Below are 16,301 nucleotides of genomic sequence, written 5' to 3'. Positions count from 1 at the left end.
TCAAGAATCTACTTCCTGCTTTTCACGTAACATTCCGCTGATGAGAGCCCACCAGGCTAGTTTCACTCAAACAGATAGGTATCAATCGTAGAACATAGAATGTACATACATACATACAGCGCACCGCCAACACGCCCCTACCGATGCACAAAAAAGACCATGCAAGGAGTAACAGATAGGCTGAGACAAAAGAAGAGAGTTTTTTCCCGCCCAATTATCAAGCCGCCAATTACAATCAAACAGACGCTGTCTCTTCCACGTTCGATTCATCTGGCTCCTCAACCGTGATCTTGTCATTCAATGCAGGATTCACAGTTTCGCCGAGCTCCATACTGTCGCGTAGAATCTGTCTCGCCCGCTCGTCGCCCACCTTCATGTCCTCCTTGACAAGCCTCATCACCAATTCAGGGACCAGAACGGCCTGTGCATACCCGGCGACGCCTGCCGTGTTGATAATATGGTCCTGAGGGCCGAGGCGACGCAATTTGCGAGCATACCGTGCCATAATATATTCGAGCCTAGAGTAGTGATGCATTAGTCGCGCAACCGAGCAACAAGAGGAAGGAGGTTGCTCACATCAGGGAAGAACCGCGCGTTCCGTAATAGCCGCATGAAATATCCTCCAGTCCATCACTGAGCAAATCAAGCTTGAAGTTCTTGGCTTCACCAGCCTTGAGCTTGGTGTCCAAGATGTTTCTGTAAAATGACGAGCTTCCCGGCTCCAAGACCCGGTCGAGTCCCTCCAAATGCGGCTTGATCCGGTCCTCGAATAAGTCCCAGTCGATGGTCGGATAGCCTTTCTCTTGCCACTCTCTCTCGCCGGCTGTACTCTTGTGGGATTCACAAAATCGTCGTTGTTCGCGCATCCGTTGCTGTGGCTGTGCTTGAAAGCGTTCGAGGAGCTCGCGAGGCACCGGCTCTTTGCACCACGGACACAGAGAAGGCTCCGAGGTGTACATCTCGTCGTCGGAGTCGAGGGAGGGATCGTCAAACCGAGACAGCTCCTGCAGCAAGGTTGACGATGCGGAGCTCAGCGCCCCGTCGGACAACGAGTCACTATCATCGAGGACTAACGAGACAAGGTCACGAGCGGAGGGAGTAGCGAACGAAGAGCCGGAAGTGGCAGTCGGGGGAAGGGGAGGAGGCGCTTTGAATTCGGGTTTCGGGCTAGAGTCCAGGGCACGCGGCATCTTGAACCCCTCCTTTGAACTGCGCGATTCACTTGCGCCAGTCGAGTTCTTTCTCAGCTTTCCGTTCCGCGCACCAGCCGAGGGGGACTGCGAGGCCGCGGGAGACGTCCAGCTCGGTGTAGAGCCCGTCCCGAACGATTTCCTCGAGCCATAGCTGACCGCGGGCTTCCGTCGCTTGGAGCTCTGCGATGACCGGAATTGCGACGAAAAGAGGACATCCTCCCCGTCGCTTGTCAGATCTGCGCCATTGAATGTGTCCACGAATGTCCTCTTGCGGTCCGAGGTGGCGGACTTCGCCTTCTTTGTCGCGGGTCTTTGCCGGGAAGCCCGCGGCGTCTCCTCGCCTTCAGGTGAGCGTCTGGCAAGTTTCTCCTTCAATGTAGGCCCGGTTCGGGCCGTATAGCGACTCGGCTCGCCCAAGCCATCGTCCGACAGCTCGGTGGGGGTGTGACCTTCGTCTTCGCTTGTGCTGAGGGGCTCGTCATCCGTTGCCGGTTCAGGTCGCGAGCTTTCTGGTAGGCTTCGCTCGTGGGTGCGAAAGCTCGTGAGGAGATGCCCTCCAGGGATGGGGTCGTTTCTGGTCAATCGGTTCGAGGCGAAGCTCGAATTGGGCTTCATTCTTGCGCGTGTGGTAACCGACATGACGGATGGCGGTTTGACGGACGTGGGGGGGAGAAGGAAAGAGGATATCGTGGGTTCGGCAGTTAGATCAATTAAGAGGTAGGTGGGTACAAGATAAACATGCGAGTGGTGTGCTGGGAGCAGTATCGCTTGTTCAGATATCGAAGGGATGTGTTATGCGGAGTGCGTTTTGAGCGTGCTTTTTCTTTGTGGTGGTATAAGGAGTGACGGGCGTAACTCGGTAAACATACGACAATCTCGCTGATAAGAAGAAGTCAATCCAGAATATAATCAGCTCACATTAACTAGTACCATCAAGGTAGTATGTACTCAGAAATCAAGGCAAGGAAGCAATAGTATGTCCAATAAGGGCGGGTATTCGAGGTAAAAGGAGAAGCAAGAGGAGGATTCGGAAATGAAAGATGCGGTCGAGGAGGGACGCGCGCGGGTGACACGCTATCGGCGGCCCTTCTCCGCACGGCAGCTTGGACGGTGGGCGGATGGAGATCCTCCCGCGAAGACACATTCTACATTCTGCCTTCATGCAATACGAGTACACCAACCTTCGCCACTAACAGCTGCTGAATAATTTGTACTACAATGTTTCCCCTATCAAGCTAAGGTAGGCACATCCCATACAGGGTTTATCCCTGTTTTGCGAGACGCTTGCGGAGCGATCGGAAAGGCATCCCCCAAACTTGACGTTCAAAACTTATGCGAGATGTATATAAGGTATAGTATGTAATTAAGTAGACAAATATCGGTTCCAGATTGAGACCCATATAGAAAGGTAGTCAGCGGGCCTGAATCCCCTGGGCGGCGAATATTAATGGCCTCAAAACACGTCAGAGATAGCCTCTGGCCCGGAAGAATGGGGGAGAAAGTCGACGGCCAGACACGGAGAATCGAACCGCATGGCTTGCAACAGAATCAGCAACAGTAACGCAGTTTCATGCCTAAAATTTCCGGTTGGCCATATCAGCTGTAGACGTGGCATGTAAGACACAAAGAAGAATCGAAACGAATCGGAAACCCAGGGTAATTTGGTAGAAGAGGCCGTCAACCAAGACACTGACTCAGCGCTTGAGCAACGTCAGCATGTACAAGAATGGAAGTCTCGTTCACGTCATAGTAGCATATTCTCATGCCTCGTCATTACTCGAAAGTCATCTGAATTTCACTTTCACCGCCATCTCCAATGTCGTGTTCGGCCCAGGCGTTGGGCTCCAAAGCCATAGCACCCATGGTACTAGCACCCAGAGCAGGCATCGTGGCTGCGGACCGAAGCTCGGGTCTGGCAGGGTGGGCATCATATGAATTGGAAGCCCCGAACGAGGAATGAGTCCGCGTCGGTGGCTCGTGAAAGGAAGTATCAAAGGTCATCTCAAATTCCTCTTCGTGATGCTGAGAGTACGGTGGAGCCTGGCGAGAAGGACTATGGCTTTCTTGCTTCTCCGGAATCGTCTCCGGTGGCGGGCTGGGCTCGTAAGACCTTGTCGCTTGAGATTTCGATGGTGTCAGGGCAGGCGATGGACTCGCGGGGGTGCTCAAGTCCAATTTCATGGGTGGAAGGGTAGATTCAAGCTGTCTAACTTCGAGATTCTCTGAAGCGAGCTCAGCCCGGATGGCATCAATATCAAACAATACTGACCCAGTTCCGTTATTGGTATCGGTAGAGCTCCGTGCTGTGGCATCATTGCGATCCACATCATATGTCTCCCATTTCTTCTTCTGTGCAAGTTTGCCACGCTTAAACAATCCGAAGCGCTTCTTCTCTGGCTTTTGCTCGGCGTCACGTCGTGCCTCGTCAATCTCACGAATGAGCTCCCTTTGCCGCTCGGCATGATTTTCCGGGTCAGGGTCCTCGATCTCTGCGAATTCCTCGCTCACAACCTCCCACCCGACCTCCTTGAGCAGCCGGGGGATTGCGGTACGGTAGTCCATGTGGCCATTGACCAGTTTCGTGAGATCAAAGTTCTCCAGTCCTGGAATGCCTTCTATGGGAGCGAGGCCTGCTACCTTCATGATACCGCCACTTGTGGCTCGGAATAGATATCCCAGAATCCAATCATTCGAAGCGTAACCATTGACGAACCGACCAGAGATGACACTGCGCGCCTTGAGATATTCGTCCCTATTGGCCACCATGGGCGACCCGAAGAGGTAAACATTCTGCACCAATCCGTATGCGCCCTTGTCTGCAAGTTCCTTCAGGCAAGAGAAGATAACCCTAGCACCAAGAGAGTACCCCACAAGCGTGACAGGTCTTTTCCCTAGATTATGCACCATGAGGGAGTCTGCAAGAATCAGACCGGCCGCATTTGCGCGAGTGAGCGAGACATTCCAAGGATTGTCAATGAGGTATGACAGCTTGGTAAGTACAAGAGGCAGCTGCAGAGACGCCATCAAAGCTACCAGGACAGTCTGTCCTAGGACTTGCTGAAGACCTTGCGTTAAAGCCTAGAATTTATCGTTAGCCCTGCTGTCGATTCAGCTATTTCTATAAACTCACCTCCGTGGCTAGAATGTTTATAGTATCTCCCATACTCCGCAGCATTTCAGGCTCCCATAAGACTGAGTACAGATCACCCATGATGGGGTCAACGGTGCTGAAGGGCAGCCGTACATCATCTACTTTGCCGGTCATCCAGCCAGAGACAGTGATAATCAGATTTACCCTCTTGTTGTTGTGCAGAGGGCGGTACTCAAAGGTCTGCACTGCTCCCATTCTTCTCTGTGAAGCTCTCAAGCCAATCGTACTCCCAGTAAGTGTAGCACCAGAAGCTATCAGCGCTGTGCCTCCAACACCGCCGAGGAACGCACTTGTTCCTGTAATACCAACGGTGGTAAACCCGGCTGCTAAGCCAGCACCGATGACTGGAGCCAGCAATCCGGCGGAGAGGCCGATTACCAGGCCACCACCCACTGTGGCCAAGCCCATAATCATATATTTATGTTTCAGCGCCATCTTGCGTCTCTTCTCCATATGTTCAGTCTCGTCCCAATTCTCCTTATCTGCAGCCTCTTGCATCTCAAGAGCATCGATCACACGTTTTTCAAATCGGGCAATCTGCAGCCACGGTACTTCCATTGATTCACCTACTCTTTCGAGTAGGGTCCGTGAACGGGCATCATAGGCAGAATCGGCGATAAGGACGAGAAACAAATCGCAGAGCACGGTCCATCGCAGATCAATATCGATCTTGGCCGAGGTAGGCAACTGGGATGGGGTCCGAACCTCCGGAAGATCTTCCCCCTCATGTGTCTCGTAAGGTGGCGGAGATGTTGACCTGGATGACTGGTCCAGTTCTGTTGAGATACTACTCCGGTACTCTTCCCTGAGGCGAGGAGACGTAGGCGAAGACATAGATCTCTTGGGTGTATCAGTCTCATCAGCTAGAGGATTCTTAACGCGGGCATTGCTCATGAGCGGTCGAACGAGATCTGCGGGCTGCACGCCGTGTTCCGCCAACTGCTCAATCATGACCTGCTCCGCTGCATCAATCTCCATATGAGAATAGAGCCTGGCCATCATCGTTTGACTCCACTTGCGCATAGAGTCGATACCACCTTGTCTCGCCTTACGGCACCCTTTGATGGAGGGTATTCTGTTCATGTCCAGGGCCATTTGCCACAATGTCAGCCGGGTGACCCCAACGTATGCGATCCTCTGACTCTCGGTCAAAAGGTCTTTTGTAGCCTGCATCTGGCTTGTGGGGTCACGCAACTCCTCGTCTACCCCGGTGGAGGTCGCGTGGCTGTCCTTGAAGAGATAACTTGTGTCTTCGTCCATACTGGTCGCAGACTGGGCATCGTCATCAAGCTGCACCCGAGTGTATCCTTTACCGGCCCCACCCAGGCCACTGTAAACAGCTTCATCGCCTTCTATGTCCCTTGAGCCCTTTGCCACAAGTCGGCCATAGTCGTCATAAACATCCATGTCGCCCAGAGCAGGCATCTCCTTCCAGCCTCCATCGTCATCCTCCTCATCATTCTCCTCCTCATGATCTGCCGCTGTGTTCAGGCGCTGATGCGACCATTCGGAAGGCTCCAGGGACTTCCGCTTGGTCTTGTGAGGCTCGATTGAATGCATTGCATCATCTTGCGATGGAGTCTTCGTATACGGCGGTGGAGGCTCCTGATCCCTAGGGTATTCGCACGTCTCGCGGGCCGCAGGAAGATTTGTTGAAACTTGAGGTAAGACTTCCTTCTCTTGTACGGCAGGCGTCAGAGATGATGGAGCTGTTCCTTCCCTGTCATCTTTCCCAACGACCAGTGGCTCTGCCGGTGTCTGTTCACTAGGCGTTGACTGCTTGGCCGCGATATCGTCTGTGCTCAGGTGTCCATCTTCACCGTCGCTCTCGCTCCCCTGGCTCTGGGGAACATCATGACAGGTCTCCTCACTCTCAGAAGACACCCTCCTCGGCCGCACCCGGATCGGTAATCCAAAATCGTCAAGCTCATCCTGCTGCTGCTGCTGCTGCTGGGTTTGCGAGCTAGTCGCCGCCGTGGCTAATGCACTGGTGTGCGCTGCCGGTTTGTCTGAAGACGCCTCCCCCCTTTCTTTATGAACAGCGTTGATCTTGACATCTTCCTCCGATGATGTATCAGGTGTCTCGCTTGGCGAAACAGGGGCATTGGTCAATCCCTTCAAGGTGCCCGAATGGTGTGACAGATCGGCAGTGTCGTCGTCGACAGACTGGTCAACAGGACTGGGACTGGAGACTGCGCTCATTCTTCATTTGAGTGTTTGATATGCCCCCCACACTGGCTCGGAACAGAGAAAGAGTTATCACTTTTCTTTTGCTCGGAACCACACTTCAGGTGGATGTGCTCCCTCTAAGTTTCTATCCCTAATACCACCGTGCTGAAGGTTGCGATGGGGTTTGCCGACCACCCATTCGTGCGATGTTTCCGGCTGCGCTCGACGCTTTTCGACCACTCGTTTGAGCTCTCGTATGATCCGGGGACAGGTCGAAGGAAGGAAGGGGAGGAAAGGTGGTTGGCAACCAGGTATCGGGGTCGGGGAAGGTTTCGAGGGCTGGCTGATGATACACACTAACAAAGCCAGCAGAGAAGCAGGCCGCGGAGGTGTCAAGGTTGAGTTCAAGGGACTTGGAATCCCGGGTGGAGCACGCGGAGGGGGGAGATTGGTGGGTGGCTGATCATGAACGAGGGGGGGGGGGATGGGACGATCAGCCAAGTTTCCCGCTGATGGTTAATTGAAGGTGGCAGGTAGCGAGAGGCAAGGGAGTCTACCTAGTAGCTAGTCTGCAATGCTTCCTAGTCAGTCAGCAGTACAAACGAATCCGTTTGGGGCCGAATTGGAAACAAGCCTGCGACCAAGCCAGGTACGTACTGTGCAATGGAAATTAGTGCTCAAGTACAATAGACTACACCGTAGTAGTGAGTGAGATGGTGGCCCGCATGGGGAAGAGAGGGAGACAACTGGAACTAGAGTCCCGCAAGCGGTCTTAGTGCACGAAATGGAGACAGAGTTATCTGGTGGTGATAGGAGCATCACGTCAAGTCCTGTGGCTGGCAGTCCAGCTGACGGCCTTGCTGCAAATTGATCGCTGCATCTTGGAAGATAAATAGATCAACGAAAGACCAACGACAGCAATAGGACGATGATTGACCACGTTGGTCTGCGTTAAGGGAATGTAAATCGATGGGATTGATGGACAGTGTTCATCCCCGCCCTTGCTGTAAGAATACGCGGCCACGTCACAGATTCATTACATAAACTACATGCATTCGCATCGCTTGATCGGACTCGCGCGGGTCTTCAAGTCTCCTTCAATTGATCATCTCAGACGCTGAATTATGTGTCGTTCACCAGTTGTATGACACAAAGCTTAACAATAGATTCGAGATCTCTTGGCGTATTGGGCTGCAATTATCCCGACCAGGTACGGATCTCGGTACCTCGCTCAATATCCAACCCGGTCTCGATATGCACTTGCAAAGGCATGGCAGGCATCTTATAGCCTTACAGGCATCAGCACAGTGAGCATGCTTGTGTCACACAAAGTACGCAGGTCATTCCATGTTAACCACATCTTGAAGGCATATAGAAAGTAAATAGGTACTGTACCATAGAATAGGTGACACTCACTAACTAGCTAACTACTTACTATTGGCATTTGACCGTCCATCAAAATGACCAGGGTAAGAACACGCTTATATGTGGTAGGCACACTTAAGGCCTAGCGAGATAAGGTACGCCACGGAGCTCAATGCCTAATGCTCCCACCATCAGGTTTGTCGAATGAAAAAGTGCACTTTTTTTCTCGAGTAACGTGAAGGGAAGAGCATCTCCACTACTGAGTCAGCGCTTTCCGATCATTCCGGCGCTCTAGACATGTAACCCCACGCTTGTTTTCTTGCTGCCCTTGGGCAAAAGGAAACAGCGAGAGACCTATGAGTTACTAGGTGAGGAAGGCATTGCCAAAGCCTCGGTGACTTTCTGGATAGTAATTATCCCGCTTTTCGGATCGTCGGAAGTTCCATGTCGGCCGATGTCCGATGACAAGCTTCCATAATCCCTACTTTATAAGCGTCAATAGTGAGCGGGGAACTGCTTTTCAAGTGGGATGCTAATTTCTTTTCTGCCTTCTGACAACTTGGGTTTATCTTTCTCCTGGGAACTGACGGCTGTTTGCTCCCGGCCTGTTACTGATTGCTCTTCGAATACTTCGATTCACTTTCGACGGAATTTAGAAGCCATTGCGACGGCACAAATGGAAGTTTTATCGAATATGCATCTATGCATCTATAGACCGCATTTATGGTGGACAAGAGCCCTTAAAAACCAGGCAAAGTGGGTAACGCAAATACGCTCCCGTCCGGGAGCCAGTCGTCCAGCTCCATGCCTGTCTTAGGAGGTGACGGATTACCCTGCAGACTACTAACTGATGGAGTCCGCTGTTGCTGCTGCTGCATGTCATACACATAACGAGGGGACATCACGGGGTTGGGTGTTTGGTAGCTTGCATATTGGCTAACATTAGCCACATTCCGGAAGCCACCTTGGTCTGGCGACCACATCGAATCCCCAACAGGTGCCGGTACGCCATAACCTCCAGCGATTGGATGAAAAGGCGCGATTGGCAGAAAATTCCCGAGCGGCACCGGTTGGTGAGGAAGTTCAAATGGCGATTGATTCTGGCTCGGCACGTTCGGGTGGGACATTGATGCTCCTGCATTGATTGTTGGGCCGAGTCCAACTGCTTTCTGCATGTTTTGATGCTGCAAGCGGTCATACCAATTTCGAGCCTTGACCGCAACCACGTAATACCATCGACTCGGGATTTTGTACTTCTGGCCACCGCTAGCCTCTGCCAGTTTCTGGGTCATTGCATCTAGATACTTGTCGACCTTGACAGTTTCTGCTGTGATGAACTCTCCAAGGGCACCTGCGCTGACTGAGAAGTATATCTTCAGGAGAGACATCATCGCCGTCCCGACCCGGGTATAGATCAGATTCGGGATCTTGCGCAACATCTCGGTGTCACAGCTGAGGAAGAAGTCCAGCATCTCATGGGCGGCATTCATCCATTTTATCGTGATGTCTACGCGGACAGCGCTGAGCTGTGAGCCAGCCGATTTCACCTTACCCTCCGGGAAGGGAAGAGTATAGTATTGTTGTTTGATTGCATCTGGATCACGATACCCTTCGCCGACGGCCAGTTCATAGATCGCGAGATTGGTGTAATGATATTCAAAAGTCATGGGGACTGATCACTATCAGCTACCACCAACTTCCCGTCAGGGTTCGCCGCACGACAGACTTACCTGTGAGCATATCAATCGGGAGCTCTTTACGCCACAATAGCATACGGTTGTCAAACCACCTCAGAACGGCCTGAAGGCGCGACTCTGTCAGTGGCGCGGTTGAACTGGTATCGTCGAGACCGAAGGAGGCCATCGACTCATCCACTATTCGCTGAAGATCGAACCAGGTGGCCATATGCCTATCTACTGCATTTGGTGATCGCTCCAAGTGCTTCACGCACTCAGCCATCCAGTCATTGAATAAGAGCAAATTCGGTCGGCGCGTTTTCATCGCAACTCTGTATATCGGTTAGCACAACTGCATCTGTTTGCACGAACGCTTGCCCTACATAGATGTCAGATGATAGCAGTACAGTATCGTCCTAGCCTGTTCCGCCATTTGCTCGTCATAAGTGGCCCTTTTGCTTGCTCTGCGATCGTTGGTTCTGTCTACGCGACGCTTTGAGGCCAAGCCAATCTCCAACGCCATTGTAGCAGCAATGTGCGTGTACTGATAAAACTGCAGCTTCAGAGGCGAGTCGGGCGGGTGATAGAAGACGATCATGATTAGCAATGCCTGCACCAACTCCAAAGATTTATCTCCATTAATGAAGAATCGCTCCGCATAGACTCGGATGATCTCCCGGTTCAGAATGGCAGCCAACTGGCCATCCAGAGCAACGCTCGCTGCAGCGACAACGGACAGGAATAACACCGGCGCTGAATTGCGCAATTGAGTGGCAGTCGTATGTGGGGGCAACACCACTATCGGCGCAAAGGCCGTGAGTTCGGTCACATAGAAGGCGACCAACTCATTCGCATACTCGAGAGATAATACGCCTCGATCGATGACATCCTCCCTCGGCATTGCATCGTATGAGTAGGGGGCTGGCGCTGGATCGGTGATAGGGGCATTCACAGGACCACCATCATAGGTATTCGGATATGGAGACGTTGATGGGAAGCTGGGTGAGAAGTCCATGGGTCGAGCCGAATCTGCCCCGCTGCTATGGTCCTCTGCGATAGTGGAGATGGCCTCGCTGGGTTCAGCGGCCAATTCAGGCTCCCGGGAGTCCTCCCTTTCACTGCTCGCACTCTCTGCACTGCTTTCATCAACCCGCAGCCTATCCTTGAGGAGTGATCGCATCTGTCGCATCTCCTTTTCCAACTGGGCTACCCGGGAATCGGTTCGCTTACGCGGCCGCCGCCTCTGGGGTGCTACAAAGACGCAGGTTCTGTTTGCTTTCGCGCATCGTTGACATTGATTGGGAGTTGAGGCATCGGGTAAGCATCGGACTTTCAGGCCGCGACAAGATTCACAGGAGCGGTTCAATTGCGGGGTCGCGGCTGGTTGAAGCACGAGGTTTGAGTCGCCCGGGAGCATATTGGGTGTAGTCGACATCTTTTGGCCCCCACGTTTGCTCTTATCGTGCTGGTGCTGCAGGATATCTAGATCGGAGGCGATCGACAGTAGCTTAGAAGAAACAGGGGTCTGAGAGTGAGGTAATTTTTTGGGCCGCACTCGATAAATCTCTTAGCAGGTGTTCGCAATGGGCCTCATTCTTCTCGAAAAGGTCGTGTCAAACTGATCAATTGGGAGGGCTTTAGGCACAGGTATGGAGGAGTGGTGTCAAGGTCTCCATTATCGGTGCCGTGAATCACAATGATGGAAATGGGATCAAAAGACACCTAGACAAGTCAGTCGCAAAGCCCAGGCTGGACTTCTGCAATCAAGCGATGCTAGTCAGAATCAGCAATCACATACCTAGAGTGCACGTTTGTTCAATGGAGGACATCCAATTGGATGCCTAGCGATAAGGATTTCTGCACAAACCGCCATGTACCCCAGACAGTGATTAAGGTGTTTCCCAGGATCACTGATATGCAGCTGAAGAGTGCAGCTGGAACAGTGGGACTCGAATTCAAGCCTCAGTCATGTGAGGCTCCAGCCTCCAGCTAGTCTAGTAGCTACTGGAGGGTGGGTGGGAGTGGAGAGAGGGGGGGGGGGACAAGAAATCCCCTGGCCTTCTTGATCAAACCATGAAGGCTGATAACCAGTGTCTTTCCCTCTGAGGGGACTTGGCGAATCCTCTGTGCAGGTTAGTGCAGTCGGTTTAGTTAAGTTGTCTGTTTGGATGACTGGAAGTGCGGAAGTGGAGAGACAAGATCAACTAGTCTAGATCAAGAAACACCCGGAGAGCACCTGCACTGGGCAGTGGGCACTGTATACATGCTCTCAATGAAGTTAGGTTGTTGAGAGAGACCTGGGTTCGGAAGAACATCTGCAATGAAAAGCAGCAATGATACTCGAGGTAGTTCAGATGCTATTTACGTTGGAAGCATGATATCGTAACAGTACAAGCAATGAGTAGGTCAATTAGGGGAAGACAATTGTTGGAAGCAACTTCAAGGTTACGTAGTATCGAAACGAATACCCCTCTAAAAATCACACAGCAAGTGTTAGTAGACTAAAGAGAAACTGAGCAAGGAGTTCTCATTGGAGGGGGCTAAGAACATAATCCAACTATAGTTGATAGAATGTCAAACTTGACGAATCACCGTCGTTTATATCCGTGCTACTAAATTCGGACCCTCAGAAAAAGGTCCAGTCCTTCCAGTCCTTGCACTCCCTGCTGCCCACGGGCAATTAATCCGCCGACCCTGAGGCTTTTCCTCGTTACCTCTCTAGGAAGCAGATAAGGTAACTTGAAGCCGCGCGGTCGACCTGGATGGACTATGAAGAGTCGAGTCGGAAATACGAAGTACTTGGTAATTCAACTGGCAACCCTGGCTGTGCATTCTTCTTCCTTCTAGAATACAAGTCTCTCTGCAGGGCTATGTACTGTACCTGGTAATATCAATTAGTCTTACTTCAAGGCAGCATGAGATAATGCACTTCCCAATGTACTTCGACCACTCTATAGCTTAGAGTTATGGATCTGGATCATGATATGATGGTGGAGTTGTGCTCATGGTTGCCAAAAGAGATATCTTATATGAAGTTCTTCTACAAGGCAAAGACCGAAGGAACACGAAAGGACGAACTCGAAAGGAGGGATAGAGATTAGTTAGTGTAATCGGTGTACGCCATATGACGACTGCCAATGTTGTATGAGCCCATGTCCGCGCAAGGATGTATTTGTGTATCCTGTATGGAAGGACGCCAAGGGCGGCGCTACGATAACAAGCCGGCGGTACGGAGTACTGTACAGTACACTTGATACCTGGCAGATTAGATGGCTGTCATGGGCTCTATACAAGCATTCGGGGGCTTGCCAAGAGATATCCGGGGCTTGCGATCCAGGACCGATCTCCCAAAATGTCAAAGCTGGAGGTACTGGCAATTGTCTACGTTTAAACGGTATAGCTACTCTTCGACTCCACAACTCAAAGCTTACGTGGATCACCACATTACGGTGTCGCAGAAATAATGACTACCTGTCCTTTTAAGTTAGGGCGTTGGGCTGCGCGTGCTCATGCGAGGGGAAGATGCCTGGCAGGATCTGAGGCACGCAAACACTGTGATTAGGTCTGTGATCAAGCTTTAGCACCTGGTGCAAACCTTCAGCGGCCCATTCGGAGGATAGTCCTTGGACGTGTTCGACATTTCTGATTGAGACGAGATGAGCGACAATTGTGGAGGTCTAAGCACGCCTGAATCGGAGACTAGTCTGCAAAGGACCATATCATGTCTGTCGGCCAGACCCTCAAACCAACCGCAAGAATAGTGCAAATGTTACTGTAGGATTGGAGAAGACTGACTGACAGACAACACGGGTTCCCCTTCGTCTTGTGGGGAAATCCCCCACTTGAATCCCGGAAAGATTTTTTGCATTTCCAGAGCAGCAGCGGCAGCAGCGTGTGGAATCCATGAATCATGTCGTGACTTTTGATGAAGTCAAAAGCAACAGCAGGGGTCGATTTGCAACTTCCGATCAGTGACCCCTATCTTCCAATTCCCGTGTTTGTTTCCGACGAAAGAGGCCAGTTGTCACGCGAGAATGAGGAGGGGGGAAATAGTGGTGGTTGAGAGGTGAAGAAAATTTGGTCAACGAAAATACCGGGCTTGGACTATGACGCGGCCCCAATCTTCTGGATTGAGATACCGAGACCGACCCCCCAGCCGCTATTGAAAAAAGCCAAAGGAATGGCTAGGCGGTGTTGCTTGTTGCCCTGCTATTGGTGACGACCACCGCCTGCTGACGCCATGGTTCCTCCAGCACGGGCGTCGTACGTAGCACGGTGATATGAGATAAATTGGAAGAGACGTACAAACGTACTCAAGTACATAGCCCCGTGTCTGTATGCTGTGTCTGCAGTGCGAGAAAAGGAACAATCGCAGTTGTTATTGTTTGTCGCTGACCTCGAAACCCTCCCCGAGCAAGGAATGGAAGAAAGATAACTGTGAAAAGTAAAAAAGTGAGCCGGATCGGCGCGGTAATTCCATCCCCCATCGCCAAGGCTGGCAAGGCTGTCTGTTGCGTCTGCGCCGTCTGGTGTCTGTTACTCTTCTGTGGTGACGGTACTCCGTACTGCTGCCGCCCGCCCGGTTCTTGCCCGTCGCCACCATCTTTGGTTAGTTAGTTAATTGGTTACTAGGTAGTTAAATGATCGGAAGGAACGGTAACGACAGTCAGTAAACTTGGGTAAGTTGGTAATTGCGCACGCGACCCCCTCGTCCTTCTCTTACGGTCTTTACTATTCTTGTACGCATTTTCCCTGCCGATCCCGGGCACTGTGGATCTGCTCATTCTCTGTCGTCGTCTCCGACCTTGTATTATTCTCCATTATTATTTGGTTGTGATCCTTGTCCTTTCAACGTCCTGTTCTTTTTCTCTTCCTATGCTCTTTCACAACTCGACTTCCCTTCTGACATATCATTCCATTCGAACCGCATCCCCTGTCTGGCTGCCTGAGTGGACTGGTCATCCTTCCTCTTAAAGGCATTCCTCTCTTGTCGCCGCGCTCATCCCTAGAAGTGACATCGGTACTGCGATCCCGCCCATACCGTATCATCACCACTCTCCTCCCAGTCCCACGTCCTTATCTCCGGGCTTGTGCAACATAGGGTCAGAGCATGCAGTCGCCTTCTTGAATCGAACCTGATTGAACTATATATACATTATATTTTGTTGAAAAAAATATATATATATATATATATATTCATTTATACACTCACATTTAGACGTGCCGCACTATGTGGTTCTCAACGCCCCGGTTACTCGCCGGACTTTATGGGTTATCACTGGCTGTCGTGGGGTCATCCGCTGTCGATGTTGATTTCATGAGCGTGAGGCCTACTGTGGCCAAGGAATACTCTGGAAAAGGGGGAGAACCAGGTCCAAAATATTTCAGTAAGTTTTGGCCCGTCATATCGAATCGCGCCAGTTTGCAGGCTTCCCATAATTAGCTGAGGTGCATGCTGACTCTTTCCCAGAGGAATCAGAGTAGGTCACTATCTCGATTTTATGCTAGAGGTGCTTTCGAATTGAGCTGACATATACACTGGCTAGCTTTCACTACCATTATGACGGCCGGTAGGTGTTAGAATTGACCCGTTGGATATAGCATGTGCTAACTTGGCCCGTGGTCGCAGCTTTGCCGATAAGCCTCTCTCGGACGAAGAGACCATTCCGCACCTGTCGGAACTCATCCGAACCTACCTGTCAACAATGGCAGACCTTGGTGCCGAGACATGGATCATGCATGGTACTCTTCTGGCATGGTGGTGGAATCAGAAGGTTGTTGTTACCGACTCACATGGTCGCTGCGTTGTGGCTCCCGCTGACAGCTGATTAGATCTTCCCTTGGGACAATGACCTTGATGTCCAAATATCTGAGCCCACAATTCACTTCCTTGCCGATTATTACAACATGACGGAACACCATTTCGAGATTCCAGGGGTCGAGGGCGGAAGAACGTACTTGCTCGAGATAAATCCTAACTACGTCATCCGGTCTACCGACGATAAGTTGAATGTCATTGATGCGCGTTGGATTGACACTTCCTCCGGATTGTTTATCGACATCACCGCCGTGCGCAAAGATGACGACAGACGAGAACGCGGTGACCCCGGTGCTCTGATGTGTAAAGATGGCCATCGCTTTGATGTAAATGGCGCGCAAACCACTGGCACAACATGGCAGCTAACCAGTTTACAGGAGACCGAAATCTTCCCGTTACGGAATAGTTATTTCGAGGGTGTCCCTGTTAAAATTCCGTTTGAATATGTCCGACTTCTCAAGAAGGAATATGGCTCGAAATCTATGACCGCTACCACCTTCCAAGGGTAAGTTGTCATGTCTTTGTCAATAGGCCCTCCAACTAAACCTCGAATCCAGGCACCATTTCAACGATGCCACAGAAGTGTGGGATAAACAAAGGAAACGGCAGTTTTGGCGCCGCCAGCCAGTCGACGTACCCGTCCGAACCACGCCGCTCGGGCCTTTGTTTCGATGAAACTCGAAGACCGTTTCTCAAAGTTCAAGGCTCGTTGACGCATCTGGGCCTGACTATGACAATTACGATCTGACCGGGTTCAATTCTTTTTATATAGTCGTCACTTGTTTGCATATATATGGCGTTATCCTTTGGAACGCATACCATTTATTCGCACGTTGGATACATTCGGCGTTGGGTTCTATTATGCTTCTCCGGCCTTCTGTTCTATTCATTGGGGTCATTTCAGACTTTCTCTGTCCCAAATCTAGAGT

At 51.3% G+C, this 16,301-nt stretch overlaps 4 protein-coding genes across 4 annotated transcripts; 1 reads left to right on the top strand and 3 right to left on the bottom strand.

The window, feature by feature from the left end:
* Positions 1–15: 15 nt before the first annotated feature.
* On the bottom strand, positions 16–2,219 carry BO72DRAFT_396479 (RTC4 family protein). Its single transcript, XM_040942032.1, has 2 exons — positions 577–2,219; positions 16–518 (listed from the first exon to the last, which is right to left on the bottom strand). The coding sequence occupies exons 1-2, from the start codon at positions 1,830–1,832 to the stop codon at positions 236–238; spliced, it is 1,539 nt and encodes a 512-aa protein (XP_040805124.1). The 5' UTR covers positions 1,833–2,219; the 3' UTR covers positions 16–235.
* Positions 2,220–2,966: 747 nt separating this feature from the next.
* On the bottom strand, positions 2,967–6,546 carry BO72DRAFT_369517 (TMCO4 family protein; the record flags this gene model as incomplete). Its single annotated transcript, XM_040940921.1, has 2 exons — positions 2,967–4,271; positions 4,324–6,546. 2 exons carry the CDS (start codon positions 6,544–6,546, stop codon positions 2,967–2,969), a joined length of 3,528 nt encoding a protein of 1,175 aa, XP_040805123.1.
* Positions 6,547–8,618: 2,072 nt separating this feature from the next.
* On the bottom strand, positions 8,619–10,989 carry BO72DRAFT_369301 (C6 zinc finger domain protein; the record flags this gene model as incomplete). The annotated part of the gene is made up of 3 exons (XM_040940911.1): positions 8,619–9,550; positions 9,609–9,886; positions 9,938–10,989. 3 exons carry the CDS (start codon positions 10,987–10,989, stop codon positions 8,619–8,621), a joined length of 2,262 nt encoding a protein of 753 aa, XP_040805122.1.
* A 3,795-nt stretch (positions 10,990–14,784) lies between these two features.
* BO72DRAFT_492531 (putative mannosylphosphorylation protein (Mnn4)) lies at positions 14,785–16,047 on the top strand (the record flags this gene model as incomplete). The annotated part of the gene is made up of 7 exons (XM_040948297.1): positions 14,785–14,941; positions 15,025–15,034; positions 15,101–15,124; positions 15,184–15,328; positions 15,387–15,698; positions 15,750–15,877; positions 15,930–16,047. The coding sequence occupies 7 exons, from the start codon at positions 14,785–14,787 to the stop codon at positions 16,045–16,047; spliced, it is 894 nt and encodes a 297-aa protein (XP_040805121.1).
* Positions 16,048–16,301: the final 254 nt, after the last annotated feature.

This window comes from Aspergillus fijiensis (genome assembly GCF_003184825.1).
Source record: "Aspergillus fijiensis CBS 313.89 unplaced genomic scaffold BO72scaffold_6, whole genome shotgun sequence".
Taxonomy (NCBI): domain Eukaryota; kingdom Fungi; phylum Ascomycota; class Eurotiomycetes; order Eurotiales; family Aspergillaceae; genus Aspergillus; species Aspergillus fijiensis.
The sequence above is the reverse complement of the archived record's forward strand: the minus strand, read 5'-3'. Positions and strand labels throughout refer to the sequence as shown.